At 46.3% G+C, this 17636-nt stretch overlaps 6 protein-coding genes across 6 annotated transcripts; 4 read left to right on the top strand and 2 right to left on the bottom strand.

The window, feature by feature from the left end:
- Positions 1–688: 688 nt before the first annotated feature.
- EURHEDRAFT_518729 (uncharacterized protein) lies at positions 689–2175 on the top strand (the record flags this gene model as incomplete). The annotated part of the gene is made up of 4 exons (XM_040786712.1): positions 689–1052; positions 1118–1538; positions 1568–1921; positions 2034–2175. 4 exons carry the CDS (start codon positions 689–691, stop codon positions 2173–2175), a joined length of 1281 nt encoding a protein of 426 aa, XP_040634652.1.
- Positions 2176–2222: 47 nt separating this feature from the next.
- On the bottom strand, positions 2223–2798 carry EURHEDRAFT_406415 (uncharacterized protein; the record flags this gene model as incomplete). The annotated part of the gene is made up of 1 exon (XM_040780460.1): positions 2223–2798. The coding sequence occupies one exon, from the start codon at positions 2796–2798 to the stop codon at positions 2223–2225; it is 576 nt and encodes a 191-aa protein (XP_040634651.1).
- A 1031-nt stretch (positions 2799–3829) lies between these two features.
- Positions 3830–5617, bottom strand: EURHEDRAFT_389896 (NAD-dependent succinate-semialdehyde dehydrogenase; the record flags this gene model as incomplete). The annotated part of the gene is made up of 4 exons (XM_040779802.1): positions 3830–4076; positions 4137–5381; positions 5441–5528; positions 5594–5617. The coding sequence occupies 4 exons, from the start codon at positions 5615–5617 to the stop codon at positions 3934–3936; spliced, it is 1500 nt and encodes a 499-aa protein (XP_040634650.1). The 3' UTR covers positions 3830–3933.
- Positions 5618–6257: 640 nt separating this feature from the next.
- EURHEDRAFT_533958 (amine oxidase) lies at positions 6258–8799 on the top strand. The gene is made up of 4 exons (XM_040787266.1): positions 6258–6303; positions 6517–6594; positions 6645–7076; positions 7135–8799. Exons 2-4 carry the CDS (start codon positions 6541–6543, stop codon positions 8683–8685), a joined length of 2037 nt encoding a protein of 678 aa, XP_040634649.1. The 5' UTR covers positions 6258–6303; positions 6517–6540; the 3' UTR covers positions 8686–8799.
- An 879-nt stretch (positions 8800–9678) lies between these two features.
- On the top strand, positions 9679–11959 carry EURHEDRAFT_509489 (amidase; the record flags this gene model as incomplete). Its single annotated transcript, XM_040785916.1, has 8 exons — positions 9679–9942; positions 9994–10116; positions 10165–10810; positions 10863–10912; positions 10969–11106; positions 11165–11356; positions 11518–11641; positions 11691–11959. The coding sequence occupies 8 exons, from the start codon at positions 9679–9681 to the stop codon at positions 11837–11839; spliced, it is 1686 nt and encodes a 561-aa protein (XP_040634648.1). The 3' UTR covers positions 11840–11959.
- Positions 11960–15405: 3446 nt separating this feature from the next.
- Positions 15406–16650, top strand: EURHEDRAFT_526591 (DUF3632 domain-containing protein). The gene is made up of 2 exons (XM_040786996.1): positions 15406–15943; positions 15997–16650. The coding sequence occupies exons 1-2, from the start codon at positions 15529–15531 to the stop codon at positions 16485–16487; spliced, it is 906 nt and encodes a 301-aa protein (XP_040634647.1). The 5' UTR covers positions 15406–15528; the 3' UTR covers positions 16488–16650.
- The last annotated feature ends 986 nt before the right edge of the window (positions 16651–17636 follow it).

Raw genomic sequence — 17636 nt, 5'->3', positions numbered from 1 at the left:
AGCACGTATGCTGGGTTGTTGGTTAAGTGCGGACGAGTCAGAAACTAGAAGGTAACCAATGCTTGATTAACTAGATTGATTGCGAAGAACTAAACTAGGTGCATGAATGAGTGTCCTTATATATCCTGCCCAGTATACTCCCCCATCTACCCCTTAGGGAGTATATCCTGAGTCGATCCAATCAAGTTATGCCTGGGTGTATACTCCTTCGGCTACTCCTTCTGGGGTATATCAGGAGTAGGTGATCACGTGACATGCCTGTTGGTTATCAACTTGATCCCTGCCTTTCCTGCGCTTTGCCTTTTGCTGCCATCCAATGATTCTGCCTTGACTCCCCGCATAGTCACGTGAGGCTGATGTGGCTGTCGGAAATGTGGCTTAGTCAGGGTTGAAAGTACGTATCAAGCGTATATGGTTGAGGTCTCTAATTCTTGCAAAAGTGTGCTAGCTAGGATCCTATATACGACCGTAAATACCTTATAGAGTATACTAAGCGATTGTGCGGTTTCAAAAGCAGTAATAGAAGAGTAAATACGCTGCTTTGCGCCATATGATATCAGCAAGGCATCAATCAGGCATCAGTTGGTATTGTTCGGTAAGGAACCTCTATATTCCGACAGTGGCTAGGTCTGTAACAACTGGTACATGGGAATTCGGACAGATGCTTGTCTTTGGAATCTACATATTAATGGTACTCTCATACCCAAACACGAAGTCGATTCAAGTGTGCTTACCGCCTGTTGTAGGCAAATGGTTCCGCTATTGCCACTCTCAAGCACGTACCAGCTCTCCAGGGGAGGAAGTTACATTCCAGAAAATGAAACAGCTTCAAGAGGGAAAGAACAAATCTGGCGATTGGGAAGAGGTCTCTTTTCCGACCCCACCTCATTCCGACTTGGATTATGTCTACACAGTCGATCTGGATACCGCATTCATAACGGTCTCTACATGGACAAAAACCGATGGGATCATACCATCAATTTTCCGGGCCAAACTCGCGGACGTTCACGAAGCGTCGGATCTATCACTTGACTCTCTATTGCAGAAAGCAAGTAGGCCTCTAGAGGGATATCTGAATCTGACATTTGAAAAGCATACCGAGTCTATCGTTTCTGAGATCTAAAAATTGACATCGGTACACCAACGCCGCTGAACGAGCCCCAATTTCGGCTTTTTACGGACTTTATTTTTCAATGGAGGTTCTATATTAATGACCACACATTATGGCAGTATACTTCAACACTGCTCAATACATTTGTTATTGCCATTCTACGTCTCGCTGCATGGGATCTTGGAATAACGCACGAGGGCTTCGATAGTCGGATTGAGCTACCAATCAATTTTAGATCGGTTCCAGGCTGGAAGAGACCAGAAACAGATATATTTTGGCTTCATGGCTTCCTTGTCGTATGTGATACACTGAACGCTCACTCATCAGTGACTGCGACAATCCTGCGGGCTAAGGCCTTCCTCAACGATTACGGCATAATGCGGAAAAAATTTCGATTAATTCTTATTTCATTGCGTCATGTCGAATTGTTGAACTTTCACCAAAATTCGTGATGAGATCTGAGGTGCTCCCATTGGTTATCAATAATTCAGCAGAGCAATGTTCACCTGGTTTCCGTGCACTTACACATGTTTTGTCTTCCTCCTGTTGGAAGGGGCCACTTGCTCACAGGGAAAGGTGGGGCGTGAATATTATTCCGGAAATATTTGATATGATGCTCAAGGTACTGAGGCCTCGAGATATCTTGTCCTTTTGCCAATCTTCTCTGGCGGTTGAACGGTGGTATTACTCTTCAGTAACTCAATTTGGTGATTACAGAGTGCAGCATTTCGACTCGTCTGTTCCATATTGCGGTTACTTGGATAGAATGGAATCTGCTGTTTGTTGTTCTCATGTTATGCCTGGAAACATGTAAAATGCGTTGGTTTGGTTTGCACCCCACCTGGTCGTCGGTACATATGTCGCGATTGCCATGAGAACAAGGATTGTCCAAGTCTTGTCCCTGATGATTAAATGAAACTAGTCGACGGAAAAGAAGAGGCCCAGGGTGCCGTATCAGAGTTGCAGGCCATCCCAAAATCCTTGGATTGCGTCTTTCTTTGCCTACACATCTCCGACTAGAACGCCAGTTTCTAGAAATCTTGATCTCACACCACCGTTATTAATTAACTATGTATAGCAACATCTGTAAAACTTGGTGGAATTGTTAATATCAAGAGAATTCAGACGAAACAACTGCAAAAACAATAGAACAGATGTTGCTCCCAGTAATTTCAACAGGTGCAATCGTGCCTGTGAGGCAGTGCGAGCCAGTAACGAGGAGTAATTGCAGAAGGAGCATAATATATATTAGCCCATAGCCAAAACAACCCATCAGCAAACCTCCGGCATCGGCATAATTAGAGACACATGGATAGGCAAGCTTCACCTGGCCAATGACATAACTGGTGTATATGGCAATAAGGCCCACGCCGACAGTGCAAGTAATTCCAGCTATCATTCCGAGTGTGGCAAAGGCCGAAGGAATTGAAGGCTGCCTAGTGCAACCGCCTCGACGATAAGCACTATGGTGAGTCGTTTCCAGCCAAGGCGGTTGAACCTTTCCAATACCATGTCCATATATTTGGCGATCCTCTGCAGCCATATCATCGACAATGACCAGGTCACAATGCTGTGCCTCGGCCGCATTTTCATCGTCTATCTTTTTCAGGCCATTGATATTGGGTTGTTCTGATTTCATGGATTGGTCGGTATGGATGTCTCTCCGGAAAATTTTCGAGTGATGCATATTAAATTATTTGTGTTGGGCGTCGGTGGTTGTGGTTTTATCGTCTTGCGAGTGTTCGTGGTTATGGATGATGGTCTTTGTCGTGAACTTGCGGGGCTAGCTGGCGGTTTATATTAGATGGAGGAGAGGGGGTCAAACATATCAAAACAGTAGCCCGTTAACTGGCCTGTGCTACTAGAGGAGAATTCATAGTTTTCGGAAACGGGTATTGATTCATAGTCCCTCTTTCCTCGTATACCTATAGGGCTACTGGGAATGGCCGGATATTGCCGAAAACTCACCACTGGCACTTGCTAATAGGAGAGTTTTTGCTAGTGTATGTATACTTCAGACGTTACATTCATAAGTTGAATTATCTATTCCCCCTCATTGCATTTACGTATTCCGTGGCGAATTAATTTGGCACAGATGGGCTATGTGAATGTCATCCTGCAGCTACCCAAAGCTCGGTCTAACGGAGTCTCAACAACTTCAGTCATGAAAAAGAGTTATAACGGGGTATTTTTTGAAAACACCCAATCACTGGATTGGGATGCGTATGTCATTCAGCGGGGCTTCTAAAAAAGCCTCAGTGGAGTTACCTATGTCGAGAGAAGCCTTAATCCTTTATGCTTTTTCCAGTTGTTTCTCGCAGCTCAGCTGCCGGTGGCTGCGAGTCTGGCTTTTGTTCGTCCTATGGTCATGAATATCCACATGTGTGGAACAAGTATTCTATGATATGTTTGCATTCTTTTTTAATTGAACGTGTAGAACTATAGCAACTTATACCAATACTAGGCTAGGCCCATAACCGGCTTTGAAGTAATAGCCATGGAAATGGACATTCTTAGATCTCCGGGTTGAAATCTTCGGCATTTCAATTAGGTATACCAGAACAGCGATTAATATTCCCAGGTAAAATGGCTAAGTTATCGCATATGCACGGAATATTATTTTATATTTAGATGCATACAATATTTGGTACAATCAGACAGATTCTGCCATATAGAGTATCACATGTAGAACAGCAAATCGTTTACTGTTAGTATGTCCTGATAAGGAAGCAGTGATCGAAACAACCGTAACAACAAAAAACAAGGGGAAAGAAGCAACTAATTCAGGCGTGCTTAGTGAGAGATGCCAATAGCCTGACATTTTAGAGTTTTGGGCTAGGTTCAACAGTCAAAGTGCCGGTTTTGGCAACTATATACTCTTCGATAGCAACATCTTTTCCTGCTTCCTTTCCATATCCAGAAGCCTTGATACCGCCAAAGGGCGACTCTGCAGCAGACGAGTTTCCTACGCGCTGGATCAACAAGTGTACGTTTTATGGGATAGAAGGGGCTTGTAGGTTCTTACCAGTGTTCATTCCAATCATGCCAGCCTCAAGACTCTCAAGCAACCGCCAGGTGCGGCTGGCGTCCTTTGTGAAAAAATAAGATGCCAGGCCCATGTTCGTATTGTTTGCCATCTCAACTGCTTGATTTTCAGAGTCAAACCTGTACACGCCCAGAAGAGGACCGAATATCTCCTCTCGAGTGGTTAACATTGAGGAGGTCATCCCGGAGATAACAGTTGGCTGGAAGAAATTCCCATTAAGAGGCTCAACTCGTCCACCACCGTAGACAACCTTTCCACCTTTCGAAACAGCATCGGCTATGTGTTTCTCCATCTTCTCGATGCCACGGACCGTTGTCAACGCCCCCATGGTAGTTTCTGGGCTAGAACCGTGTCCCACTCGAATTTGCTTGGTTGCTTCCACAATCATTAACAGGAACTTTTCATACACGCTACTCTGTACGTATGCACGGTTCGCATGGGTGCAGGCCTGACCTGCGGTGCGCCATTTTAGGACCATTAAGGCAGCCAGAGCTTGGTCGAGATCAGCATCGTCGAAAACCAAGAATGGACAGTTCCCTCCCAGCTCGAGAGTGACCTTCTTTAAACCAACACTGCAGTGCCTCGCAATGAGCTCACCAACTGCAGTGCTGCCGGTGAAGGTTACCTTGCGAACAAGGGGATGCTTGCACAGGGCCTCGCTAACGGTGGGCGTGTTCGCGTTATCTGTTGTCAAAATATTCAAAACACCTGGCGCAAAGCCTGCACGGAGAGCCAGATCCGCGAGCGCCAAGATACTCAAAGGTGTCTCCGGTGACGGCTTAATGATAATGGTGCAGCCAGCAGCCAGTGCTGCTGCAGCCTTCCGGATCGTCATGGCGATGGGGAAATTCCAGGGCACAAGAGCAACACTGACGCCGATGGGCTGTTTAATGACAAAGGTCCGACGGCTGGAAATGGAAGGTTGAGCAATGGAGCCACGTACACGTTCGGCTTCACCGGCAAACCACCAGGCAAAGCCCAACGCGTAATCAACCTCGCCCAACGCTTCAGCCATTGGCTTGCCAGTTTCATAGACAACAAGCATAGCAATGTCTTTTTTGGCATTCGAAACCAGACGGTGCCATTCGAGGAGCATCTTGGAACGCTCTCGGGGGTTCGTCTTGCGGTATTCAAGGAAGGCATTCTGCGAAGACGTGACAAACTCGTCGACATCTGCGACCGCATTTGTAGGGCAAAAGGCAAACGTTTGGCCTGATCCAGGATCTAGGGTGACAAGTCAGGGAGCAATTCTTCAATTAAAAAATGCAAATAGGGAACGCGACCTTCGATGCCGAACCGACGGCCTCCTCGCGCTTGGACGTATTGGCCATTCAGTAGTGAGGCTTCATGGAAGAGGGTGTTGTCTTCCAGCTGAGATGCATATCAATTAGGCCACGAAACTAGACAATAGAAAGAGACCGTAGGGGAAAACAAACCATGAAAAGAGTAGTCGCAGACATAGTTTCGGTAGAATATAGTGTCTTTTCCTGTTCGGCAAATGTTGAGCCAGCAGGTTTAGGAAATGAAGGCACCTCGTCCGTTCAAGAGTCTCTTTATGTGACGACTGCCATAGCCTGGTCCCTATGATACGGTATCAAGCCATGACGCATCCTTCCCATATTTACCGCCAACAATACCGGACTATAACGGCGCTAGTTTACAACAGGAATGCATCCAAGACCTTGCCCTTGGTGGTGAAGATCACCGTCTGGCAAGCTAAATTTTCAGCTAATTATGAAATCTGTAGCCGGATGAATGGAAGTCTACCATTTACGCACAGCTTCCAAGAAATTCAAGATGGTCACGCCTCCTGTAGCCATAGGGCATACCAATCTGGAAGAGACTGCGTTGCAGATGGAATGGACCGGCATATATGGACCCCGTCTATTCTTATACCTTAGCGAATATGGCGCATTCGGCAAGTGGACCCTACCGGCTATTCTTATATCTTAGCGGATATCGCGCATCCACCGCGGAACCCTTGCGGAGTGGCTCGCGGTGCACAGATGACAAACTCTCCACCAAGATCCTCGGATCATTGCAAGTGCTTAAGCGGTTGATCACACAGGCGGCCCCGAACAGAGAAGTTGGGGTGAAGTACAGTGGTCCACTCGGTACTTCCTACCCTTCAGGTCAAACTCAATGGGTTAGTTATGTTCTCGTCTAAAATTCCAGCTCAGTGCTTGAATGCCGGCGTTGTCGCTGCATCCGCCCCGCGTAATCTTTACCTTTGCGGTTGTGGATAGATTATGCTGCCACTATCTTGCCATCGTCTGCTTGAGTATATAAGGGTCTATTTCTCGGTCTACTTAAGTATTTTGTTTGCTCTTCTTTTACTGACTCGTTGTTCTATTCAAAGCAGAATTCGCATATCAACCCTACCATGTCATCCTTTACCCATCCTTTCAACCCGCTCACACCGAGTGAGATCTCCAAGGTACGCCCTCCCAGGCCGCCATCGTATCTCTCAAGCTTACCGGATTTCAGGCCGCAGCTTTGGTTTGCCCACTATTCGCCGGTCAAAGCCCCAGCTTTCGGGTCATCACCCTGAGAGAACCACCGAAACATGAAATGATTCCATTCCTCGCGAGCGAGCATCGCGGAGAACCCGCGGCGGCTCGCCCTGCTCGTGTCGCTCGGGTGCAGGTCACAGTTCCCGGTGATTCTGGACCGGGAAAATTCTTTGAATTATTAGTTGATCTGGATCAGAGGGCTGTTGTCAGGAGAGAGCACCTTGCGGGCAAACACCCGTATATTGACTCCTCTTACATGAAGGCCGTCGAGAAAGCTTGTCTCGGCGACCAGCGTATCCAGGCTGAGATCAACAAGCTTGAATTGCCACCCAGTGCTTCCGTCATCGTTGAGCCGTGGGCATATGCCACGGATGGTTTGAATGATATGTCGCAGCGAACGACTATGGTAAGGATCTGTTTTTGTTTCAAGCGCTTCAACACATTTTGCTAATTGAGCTATGCAGTGTTGGTTTTACATGCGACTGGTGAGCAATGAGGACGCCAACTATTATGCCTATCCGCTAGACCTGTGCGCCGAGGTGTCGGAGCAGCTTCAAGTCACCAAAATCTATCATTTGCCGTCTACAAAGGATGAGCGCATTCACGAAGATGCAAAGCCGTTTGATCGCCGTAAAATCCAGTCCATGGATGCTAGCGAGTATCACCCCAATTTGCGGCCCCCTCGGCGAACGACAGTCAAGCCATATCAGGTTGTGCAGCCCGAGGGACCGTCATTTAAAACACGGGGCAACTTCTTGCAATGGGAAAAGTGGAGCATGCATATTGGTTTCAATTACAGAGAGGGTTTGACGCTCCATGATGTATGCTATGATGGCCGCAGTCTTTTCTACCGCCTGTCCCTGGCCGAGATGTTTGTTCCCTATGGTGATCCCCGTGCGCCTTTTCCCCGTAAGGCGGCGTTTGATCTGGGCAATGACGGCGCCGGTATTAATGCGAACAACTTGCGTCTTGGTTGCGACTGCCTGGGCCTGATCAGATATTTTGATGGATGGCACACCACTTCGTCTGGAGAGCCATTGAAGATGCCGAATGTTGTTTGCTGCCACGAACAAGATGATGGGATTTTATGGAAGCACACTAACTTCCGTACGAATAATGCTGTCGTCACTCGGTCCCGCATTTTGGTCCTACAGACCATTATCACTGTAAGTAACTACGAGTACATCTTCAATTTCCAATTCGGACAAGATGCCTCGATTCATTATGAGGTTCGCGCCACGGGTATCCTATCCACGGCTCTAATCAATATCGGCGACCGCGTGCCATGGGGTACTGTTGTCGCCCCCGGCGTTGTTGCACCTTACCATCAGCACTTATTTAATCTCCGTATTGATCCTGCTGTTGATGGCCACTCCAACTCTCTCCAAGTAGAGGAATCGAACCCGATGCCGGTAAATGATCCCATGGTCCACAATCCCTTCGGAGTTGGATACACTACCAGCTCCCAGATCATCGGTAAAGAGGGCGGCCTGGATCTCGACTTTACCAAGAACCGCAGTTTCAAGATCATCAACGAGAATGTGATTAACCCAATTACCGGTACCCCGGTGGGCTTCAAACTATTACCGTCCTACAGCCAGATGCTTCTCTCGCATCCGCAATCCTACCATGCACGAAGATCTGAGTTTGGCGAGCATGCTGTATGGATCACTCGTTATCAGGATGATGAGCTCTTTCCTGCTGGCAGGCACACCATGCAGTCAACTGGTGGCGACGGCATTGCCTCGGCCATCAAGGCGCGCCAACACGATGCTAGCAAAGCATCAGTTCGCAACGAAGATATTGTAATCTGGCACACTTTCGGCTCCACACACAATCCTCGGATTGAAGATTGGCCTGTGATGCCGTCAGAGAAAATGACAGTTGGGCTAAAGCCTGCCAACTTCTTCACTGGGAATCCTGGTCTCGACGTTCCCGTATCCACTCAAGAGAAAAATAAGAGTGTTCTGGTTGAGAATGATGCCCAGTCCGGCTCTGTATGCTGCAGGCTGTAACTCTTCATTTATTATCATTATTTGTCGTGTTTTGAGCGTCTTACGATTGATTGTCATTCCGTGAAACTACTTTTGTAGTCCAATATCCATCATATAAATATGATAAATCATGCCTTATTACAAACCTTCTGCACCAAATTTTATTATGTCAATCCCTACCCTATAAGTCTCATAATCAAACAGTGTGAAGCTTCACTGAACTTGCGTAGAAGAGCAAAGGCTGATACCCAAGGCATTGCATGCAGTATCCTTTGTCATAACCACGTCTCACCAATACAAATGGGATCCTATTGGCATTGACGAACCAAGTTTCAGCCATCTGTCCGACACGCTTTCAGGATAGAGTAGTTGATAACAGGTGGCTATTCGAGCAGGTAACGAATTCTCTCCACCCCAATTTAACCATTGAAACTACTTGTCGGACTTACTGTATCCCGGTATTATTTGTGAAGTCTGCATTTAACAATCTCGTCTGGACACAGTGACCCACTCCCCATCGTTTAATCTTAACCTTTGAGGATGAGTGTCTGTGAAGGTGGGTCTCAAACTAAATTTCGTTGAGACGCGGGCTTACTATGGTCTGCAACAATTTCCTTTTGGACCTAGAACGAAAAGCCCACGCCCTGGCAAACATTGGCTGAAGTGGTTGCTTAGACTTGGCCATGTTTATGAGGGGCGCTGTATTCGTCCAAGTTGCGTTTCTAACAAGCGTTGGTCAGAATGTGTGAATATGTGGGGTTCACAATCCAATATTACCAATCTGTCAGAGAGCGTGTGCTGAGAATAGGAGAAAGAAATGGTCTTCCCTAATATTGCTCACCTACCCCTCCTTCCTCCGGAGCCACATTTGATAAACTTTTTGGCGTCGGCTTGTATATAAATTGCGAACTTTCCATAATTCGATTGCCATCCCAGTGGATTCCTGTGACTTTTTTCTTATTTTATCTGATTCCAGTTATCGAAGAGCAGAAAGGAACTCTTAATATCTTGAACATGACATGGAAGGAAGTTTCCAAGGCCGCTCAGGCTGAGCTGTTACAGTCCATTCCAGTGAAATGGCAGCTCGACGCTGACGCCTACAAAGACTTAACTGACGTTTCTCGTGTACCTCGTGAATGTGGCCTGTTGACTAAAAAGCAGCTGCAAATTACAGAGCTTAATGTCACTGAGCTGGCCGACGGAATCGCTTCCCGGAGACTGAAAGCTGTGGAAGTTGTCGAGGCCTTTGCTGGCCGCGCTGCCATTGCCCATCAACTAGTAAGCTTCATTGTTATCTCCCTGTAAATCATGTGTTAACTGACGTTTCAGGTCAACTGCCTGACTGAGTGGTTTTTGGAGGAGGCTCTGGGACAAGCCAAAGCCTTGGATGGCATTCTCGATGCGGGTGGTCAACCAGTCGGTACATTACATGGTATTCCTGTGGCTCTCAAGGTAGGAGCTACTCTAAATCCGTGCTAGTTCTTATCTCACTGCCCCTAGGACACCTACAGTTTGAAGAACCATCCGACAACATGGGGATGCACTATTAATAAGGGTAATGTGCAGGACGGCGACTCAGTTGTCGTGTCCGCGCTGCGTACTGCTGGTGCTGTGTTCTTCTGCAGAACAACCATGCCTCAGACTGGCATGGCATTGGAAACCGTCAGCAATCTTTGGGGTCGTACCATGAATCCGTTCAACCGATCGCTCGGCGCTGGCGGGAGCTCAGGGGGAGACGCTGCTCTAGTTGCCATGAAGGGTAGTCCCGTTGCACCATCTTCCGACATTGGCGGCTCCATTCGCGCACCGGCAGCTTTCAACGGGCTCTACGGTATCCGCCCAACCGCGCAACGGATTCCAAAGGGTGGTTGGGAAAGCACCAAGTCGGGTCAGGTTTCTATTCGCGACTCGGCCGGCCCCGTATGTCATTCCATTGACGACATCCGGCTTTTTACCCAGGTCATCAATGCACACCCGAATTATAGATACGATGTCTCTGCCGTTCCTGTTCCATGGAGACAGGTTTCCTTGGCGGCGAGGTTAGCGGTAGGTATCATGAAATGGGACGGTGTGGTAATGCCTCACCCTCCTATCCTGAGGGCCCTCGAGCATACGAAACGGACTTTGGGCAGGGCTGGCATTGAAGGTGAACCCAACCGCCCCTTACCCTAATTGTGACAATATCTAACTATGTGCAGTGATCGAATTCAAGCCTCCTTTTGATTGCTGGGATGTCGCAAAAACTACGGTATGAAGTCCATTTGTCCTGGCTTCCAAAGTCGAAGTGGCTAAAAATATAATCAGTATGACATATACTTCCAGACAGCCGCACATGAGACTATAGAAAAAATCCAGGCTGCTGGGGAACCTCTGATTCCTGCATTTGCCAACTTACTCGAAGTTTACAATGCTAGACACCTTAGCGCTTCCGACGTGTGCCAGGTAAGCTGCCAAAAGAAAAAGTTTTCATGCTCAGAATTATTCACACCCTAAATTCCAGCTCAACTTAACAATGCGCGAGCGTAAAACTCAGTGGGCCGATTCCTGGGAACAGACCCGGCGGATAACTTCTACTGGTCGTCCCATGGATGCCCTAATTTGTCCTGTCGCACCTTCAGTCGGTATTCCGCACGATTATAACATTTACTGGGGCTACACGTCGCTTTTCAATTTTCTTGATTACCCATCTACTGTGACAGCCTGGTCACGTTGGCTGGTTATCACGTGAGATGCAGTTGTTTGCTTTGTTGATAAATACGGTGTCACCCCCTTTCTTCCTTCCTCATGTTGATTATTCTCGTCGATAGCTACCTAGGTAGAACCCATGAGTTGGATCTTCGATTATCCTAGTAGAGCGCCGTGACATCTACCGTCTTGCCTGTTGCTAACTTCAAGATTACCCCTTTGTCCGACCCTAAAGATACGACTTACCAAGCCATCCAGTCCAACCCCTACGACAAGGCCAACCACGAACTATGTAAGTTTTCAATTCGTCCTAATGATTGATCTAACATGTTTCTACACAGATGATCCACAGTTGTTTTCGAACCAGCCAACCTCCATTCAGATTGTTGGGCGACCTTTTGACGATGAAGAGCTGATTGAGATCTCATCGTTGGTTGACAAGGAACTCAAATTAGTCTCCGGTCAGAGACATTCTGGGGGGAATCTATGAATATATCACACATGGAACTCCTAGGAGAGCGCTACCAATATCCAATCACGTTTTGAATACATTATGATCTTGACTGGAACTAACTCAGGTGCTGTGACTGAACCGTAATCTGCTTCCTCGATTAAGACAAATCAAAAACACATTTATTGGTAATTAACTGAAGATTATTCAGTAATTTATGTCAATAGCGATATTCCGAAAGCAAGTTAAGATAGATAAAGAAATAACATGTATGTATGATAAGTGGGTGAGACATAAGTGAGACCAATGATGAGATCTGATAGGTCGGATTAAAGGGATAACGTTAGTCCGACTAGCGAACCTCCGATATATGGGCAGCGTTCGCCACATATAGATAGACAAGCACTCATCAAAGCACTCAAGCACCTGTGTACTCTAGGTTACATTAGATAGAGTATATCAATCGTTCGTTTTAATTGGGTCTTCTACATATAGGCCTCGTGCAGTCGGATGATCGACTCCTCCGGTTTCCCCTGAACCTCCGACGGAATCCATTTCAGCCCTCTTGTTCATCATCACTGATCGGCTCAACTTCATTGGGAGATGGCACAGGCTTCCATATCTGATCAAGCATAGCAACCTATTCAGTAGACAAATGCTCCTTGATCATCTCTAGCTCGCTTTGTTCAAGCTCAAACTTTGTTGAGAATAAATGGAGCATCAGACCTTTGATTGCACCTGGTTTTAGTTGCCTGACGATAGTGGCAGACATCACGAGCACAATTGAAGAGCCTTTCAACACCAGCACCACTGGCAGGTGTTGAGAGGATATCCTGTGCTTGCAAGGATAGCACAGGATACTCATGTTCATGCTCTTTCCAAAAGAGACGAGGGTGCCCCTTGGTAAGTCCTAAGGAATGGGTTAGTATTAGAATAACATAATGGATAGATGTGCTAACCTTTAGCAAGATATCATGTTATCTCATCCTCTGGTTGATCCACTTCAACTTGGAGAGAGGTCTGGGAATCCATCATAAGCTCAAGCTCATTTTCGATAGGATCTTGAGATGCCTGGATATTCACTGGTGCTGCTTGAGGCACTACTTGCTGTTGATATTGGTTAAACTCCTTCTGTAGCACATCCTGATGTCACGTGCTCGGAATAGTAGATAATAACGAACTGAATTCCTATCTAGACTATTGCAGCCATCGACGAGAATATCGAATCTGGAGAAGAAAAGAGAAGAGGAAAGCTATCTAGGTAATGAAGGGGTTTTATAGAGGTTGATGCCGACATGGCTGAGTAGCAGCATTTGCGATGTATCATTCATTGCTGCAGTGTTGAGCCGTCATATATGAGTCGTCATATATAAGTTGTCACAGCTCTATAGACTGCAGTGCCAAAGCTTCTTCCAGTTCAAAATGTTCACACATGCTAAAATTCTACTTTCTTGATGCTTGACCATGCTAGGAAGCTCCAATGGGTCTTTGACCAGTACTGCACAATACATCAATATGTTCAATTCAAGCTTGACCAAGAAGAATGGTGCCAAGTGAATTATTTGTTTTTAATCACAAAGCCTTTCTTTGATTTGACTAATGTCCTATCAAAGACTCAGGATGTTACAGTTCACCATGTTTTCAGCATTTACAACAAGCTCTTTAGCCACCTTGATGCTGCTGAGAAGAAACCGAAATGCAAAGCTGTTCCCTGGAAGAAGAGAATGCTTTGGGCACTTCAAGCTGCAAAGGAAAAACTCTCAAAGTATTACCATGCAACAGATAAGGAGTTATTGTGACGGCCTGGTCATGTTGTCTGGCTATCATGTGAGATGCAATTGTTTGCTTTGTTAATAAATACGGCGTCATCTCCTTTCTTCCTTCCTCATGTTGATTATTCTCGTCGATAGCTACCTAGGTTGAACCCATGAGTTGGATGTTCCATTATCCTAGTAGAGCGCCGTGACAGTTATATGGTATAGTATATGCAATTGCAAACAATTCTTTGTCCCTCAAAGAAGCTTCGCTACTTTGACAGCAAGGACTGGCGAGGAGAAAATGAGGATGGGAACTGTGTTGATTTTATGAAAACCTATCAGGTGTGACGACTCATATATGACGGCTCAACACTGCAGCAATGAATGATACATCGCAAATGCTGCTACTCAGCCATGTTGTTATGGGGTTCTCGTACGAACCCAAAGGATGGCAGTTTGGCTAAGACCAGCACAGAACGCAGCCAGCAAGGGGACCGAAACGACTATTGACGACCTTCGTACGATCCCCTTACATGAAGACTATCGGTGACCTTTTCGGTCAACTCCTGACCTCCGAGAACACTATTTGGAATCTCATTCCCGTACGACCATAAAAGACTGCTCCCACCTCTGCCCTATTTGTTTCTTCTTCAACGATTCCTTCTTGTATAAGTAAAGGGTAGCTTTAGGTTAAGACAACTTGAGTTAAACCCCTAACACATGTCGGCAACAACCTCTATAAAACCCCTTCATTACCTAGATAGACTTCCTCTTCTCTTTTCTTCTCCAGATTCGATATTCTCGTCGATGGCTACAATAGTCTAGATAGGAATTCAATTTGTTATTATCTACTATTCCGAGCCCGTGACAAGAGCCATAAAAGCTTCCCAGTGCTGTGGACTAGTATTGATGAACACAGCTAGCCCATGAATCTAGATATAGTAGTAGTTAGCACTATCAAGAAGTGTAAGATACTAAGCTAGACTTACCTTCTTTAAAGCAGCCATGATATTTTTTGAAGGCTGCCTTGAATTTGTTTGTAGTGACTCAGTGCATGCATCAGACCACTCAGACTCTGCCTAGTGTATTTACTCTGCTATTACTGCTTTTGAAACCGCACAATCGCTTAGTATACTCTATAAGGTAGTTAGCGGTCTTATATAGGATCCTAGATAGCTCCCTTTTGCAAGAATCAGAGACCTCAACCATACACGCCCTATACGTACTTTCGACCCTGACTAAGCTGTGATTCCGACAGAAAGTTGGTGATCACGTGGCAGCGTTTTGGTTGAAATGTGAAATGGGGATCGGGGGCCGGAGGTCCGGAGGAGTCGATTATCCACGACTAACGAGGTCGTATACAGAGAGGTCCAATTTTAACGAGAGAAGTGTATTGCCTATTAACGCGTATACCCACACATAGCTGGTTGAGTGCTTGTCTATCTAAAATGTGCGTACACGTTGGCCTATATACTCGGGCCGGTGGAACTTGCCTAATCGATCCAACGTTATTCCTTATCAAAATGGGTTCCGTCGGAGGTTCAGAAGAAACCGGAGGAGTCGATCATCCGACTGCACGAGGCCTATATGTAGAAGACCCAATTAAAACGAACGATTGATATACTCTATCTAATGTAGCCTAGAGTACACAGGTGCTTGAGTGCTTTGATGAGTGCTTGTCTATCTATATGTGGCGAACGCTGCCCATATATCGGAGGTTCGCTAGTCGGACTAACGTTATCCCTTTGATCCGACCTATCAGATCTCATCAAGGGCCATATCAGCCACGTGATTTCCCAAAATAGTAACCCGAGTCAGCCTTACTATCTGTATTCAGCCTCGTGAATTTTCAAGACATATTGGGTTTTGATATCAGATTATTTTAACAACTATTTATTTCTTGCTATAAGCTTTTTTATTTGGCAATTCTTTCTTCTCTCTTTTTGCCCCTAGTCACGGTAAACAGACATCATGCCGCATCCCCCGGAATACATCGAATTCCTCAAATCAATGGAAAACTCCAAACAATATCAAATCCTCAATAACCTCGTCAACAGCCCTGAAGCAAGCGTCGATAATGCACTGGACCAGATTACCCATCTAACATTATCAGCCCTCGCACCCTCTGACGATAAAAACTTTACACCTGAAAACATTGACTATATTCTCTCCTTCACCCTATTGATGCTTGTCCAGCGCCTAAAGCTAACTAAGCACAGCAAACTCGTTCAATTTCTCTATGGACTTCAAAAGCGCATAGTGACAGATCCAGCGACTGGTGATCCCCTTACAGTAGGGCCTACCAATAAAGTTCTCTGGACGGATCTGCCTTCATTTGGATACACTGAGTTGGAAACCTGGGACGAGTGTGGGGGTGAATATAAAGGCAATTCACTCCATCCTTCTGTTTTTGATATGTTTGCTAACCAATGCACGTAGACCCCAAAACCCCCAACCTAAAAGGTGAACAAAGACAGCGTTGGATCAACGAAAACGCCTTCATCGCCCAAATCACCCAAGCCGCCGATGTCAGCTACGAACCCCCTTTAGACCAGAACGATAGCATCCATCCCATCGATAGATCCCACCGGGCACTCCGAGTACTCAAGCTTGCCCTTGAAAATGACGATATCCCCATGCCAACACTCGCCAAGACAGCTGCCATGGAGGCTGCGTGTATCTGGTTCATCTACGCCGCGGCCCGGGTGTGGGATAATGTCCGATACGGTCGTACTTATAATCCTGAAGACTTTGGGACTGGGCCCGGTTGTAAGACGTTCGCGGCTCGGGGGTGGAAAGGGTATGAGCAGGATCGATGGGAGGTTTGGGGGGAGAGGTTGCGTGAGGCGAGAGGGGTTTGTGGGGATGAGAGAATGGGAGGATTGATTGATGAGGCTTTGGGGTGTATGAGCCGGGTAATGGGTAAATAGATGACTTTATGAGATATTGTTTACGTTCAAATCAAGACTATAGAATGAGTGCTTGACTAGCTATATGTGCGAATGTCACGGGCTCGGAATAGTAGACGATAACGAACTGAACTCCTATCTAAACCATTGTAGCCATCGACGGAAATATCGAATCTGGAGGGAGAAAAAGAAGAAGAAATCTATCTAGGTGACAGGCAGTCTTTATAGACTTTTGCTCGTCGCATTCACTGATATCGTGCTGAGGCATTCAGGTGTTAACTAAATCAGTGTTGAATCCAGGCATCAAATCCATCAAGCCGTCAAGTCTGTCAGATGGAAGACCACCCTGACGGCAATCTGCCTGCATGAGACTGAGAACAGACTCCACCTAAGAAGGGGGTTTATGTGACAGCTCAGTGCAACACTTTGATAAACAACATCAACATGGCAAACAATACCATACAAGCAAAAAGAACAAGCAGCTGCTTAGCAATGCCACACAGCCCCTATAATTTTCTTTTTGTAAATAGCGTGTTCTTCTTCTTCGCTTTCCTTCTTCAGATTCGATATTCTCGTCCATGGCTACACTAGCATAGATAGGAAATCGATTGTCACGGGCACGGGAGCTAGTAGATAAAACGAATGATATTCATACCTAGACTAGGTAGCCTAATGACGAGAATATCGAATCTGGGCAGAAGAGAAGAAGAAAAATCTATCTACAGGAGAAAAGGGGTTTTATCCATGGGATGCGTGGCCACCCTAGTGCTTTCGCTTTTTGCTTGCTCGGATGGCGGCGTTTGTTATCATTATTTAATCAAGTTTATTGTCCATACCGAGCCCTAGAGCTATGATAGATCCTTATTCGTGGACTTGAGGCTAGTAGCTATTCTACAGTCTTTTATCCCCATAAGCTCCTGAGGCACTAGCCTCCTTCTATAATCTTTCTGATCCTTTTCCTCGCCCCAAACCACCTGTATGCGCAGGGCTTTCGAGCAGAGTGCTCTCCTTGTACTTCAGAGCAGAGTGTGTGTGGCCTGAGCTGGGGATTCAGCTTAGGCTACCCTCCCTGCTATCCTTCTCCTGTTCTAATCGTCTCTTCCAGTGCTTCCAGTCCCCATTCATTGTCTCTTTGGACCCTTTCCGCCGTTTGATGAGAATGTGCTCGGG

Source organism: Aspergillus ruber, assembly GCF_000600275.1.
Source record: "Aspergillus ruber CBS 135680 unplaced genomic scaffold scaffold00040, whole genome shotgun sequence".
Lineage (NCBI taxonomy): Eukaryota > Fungi > Ascomycota > Eurotiomycetes > Eurotiales > Aspergillaceae > Aspergillus > Aspergillus ruber.
This window is presented reverse-complemented; position numbering and strand designations above follow the sequence as displayed.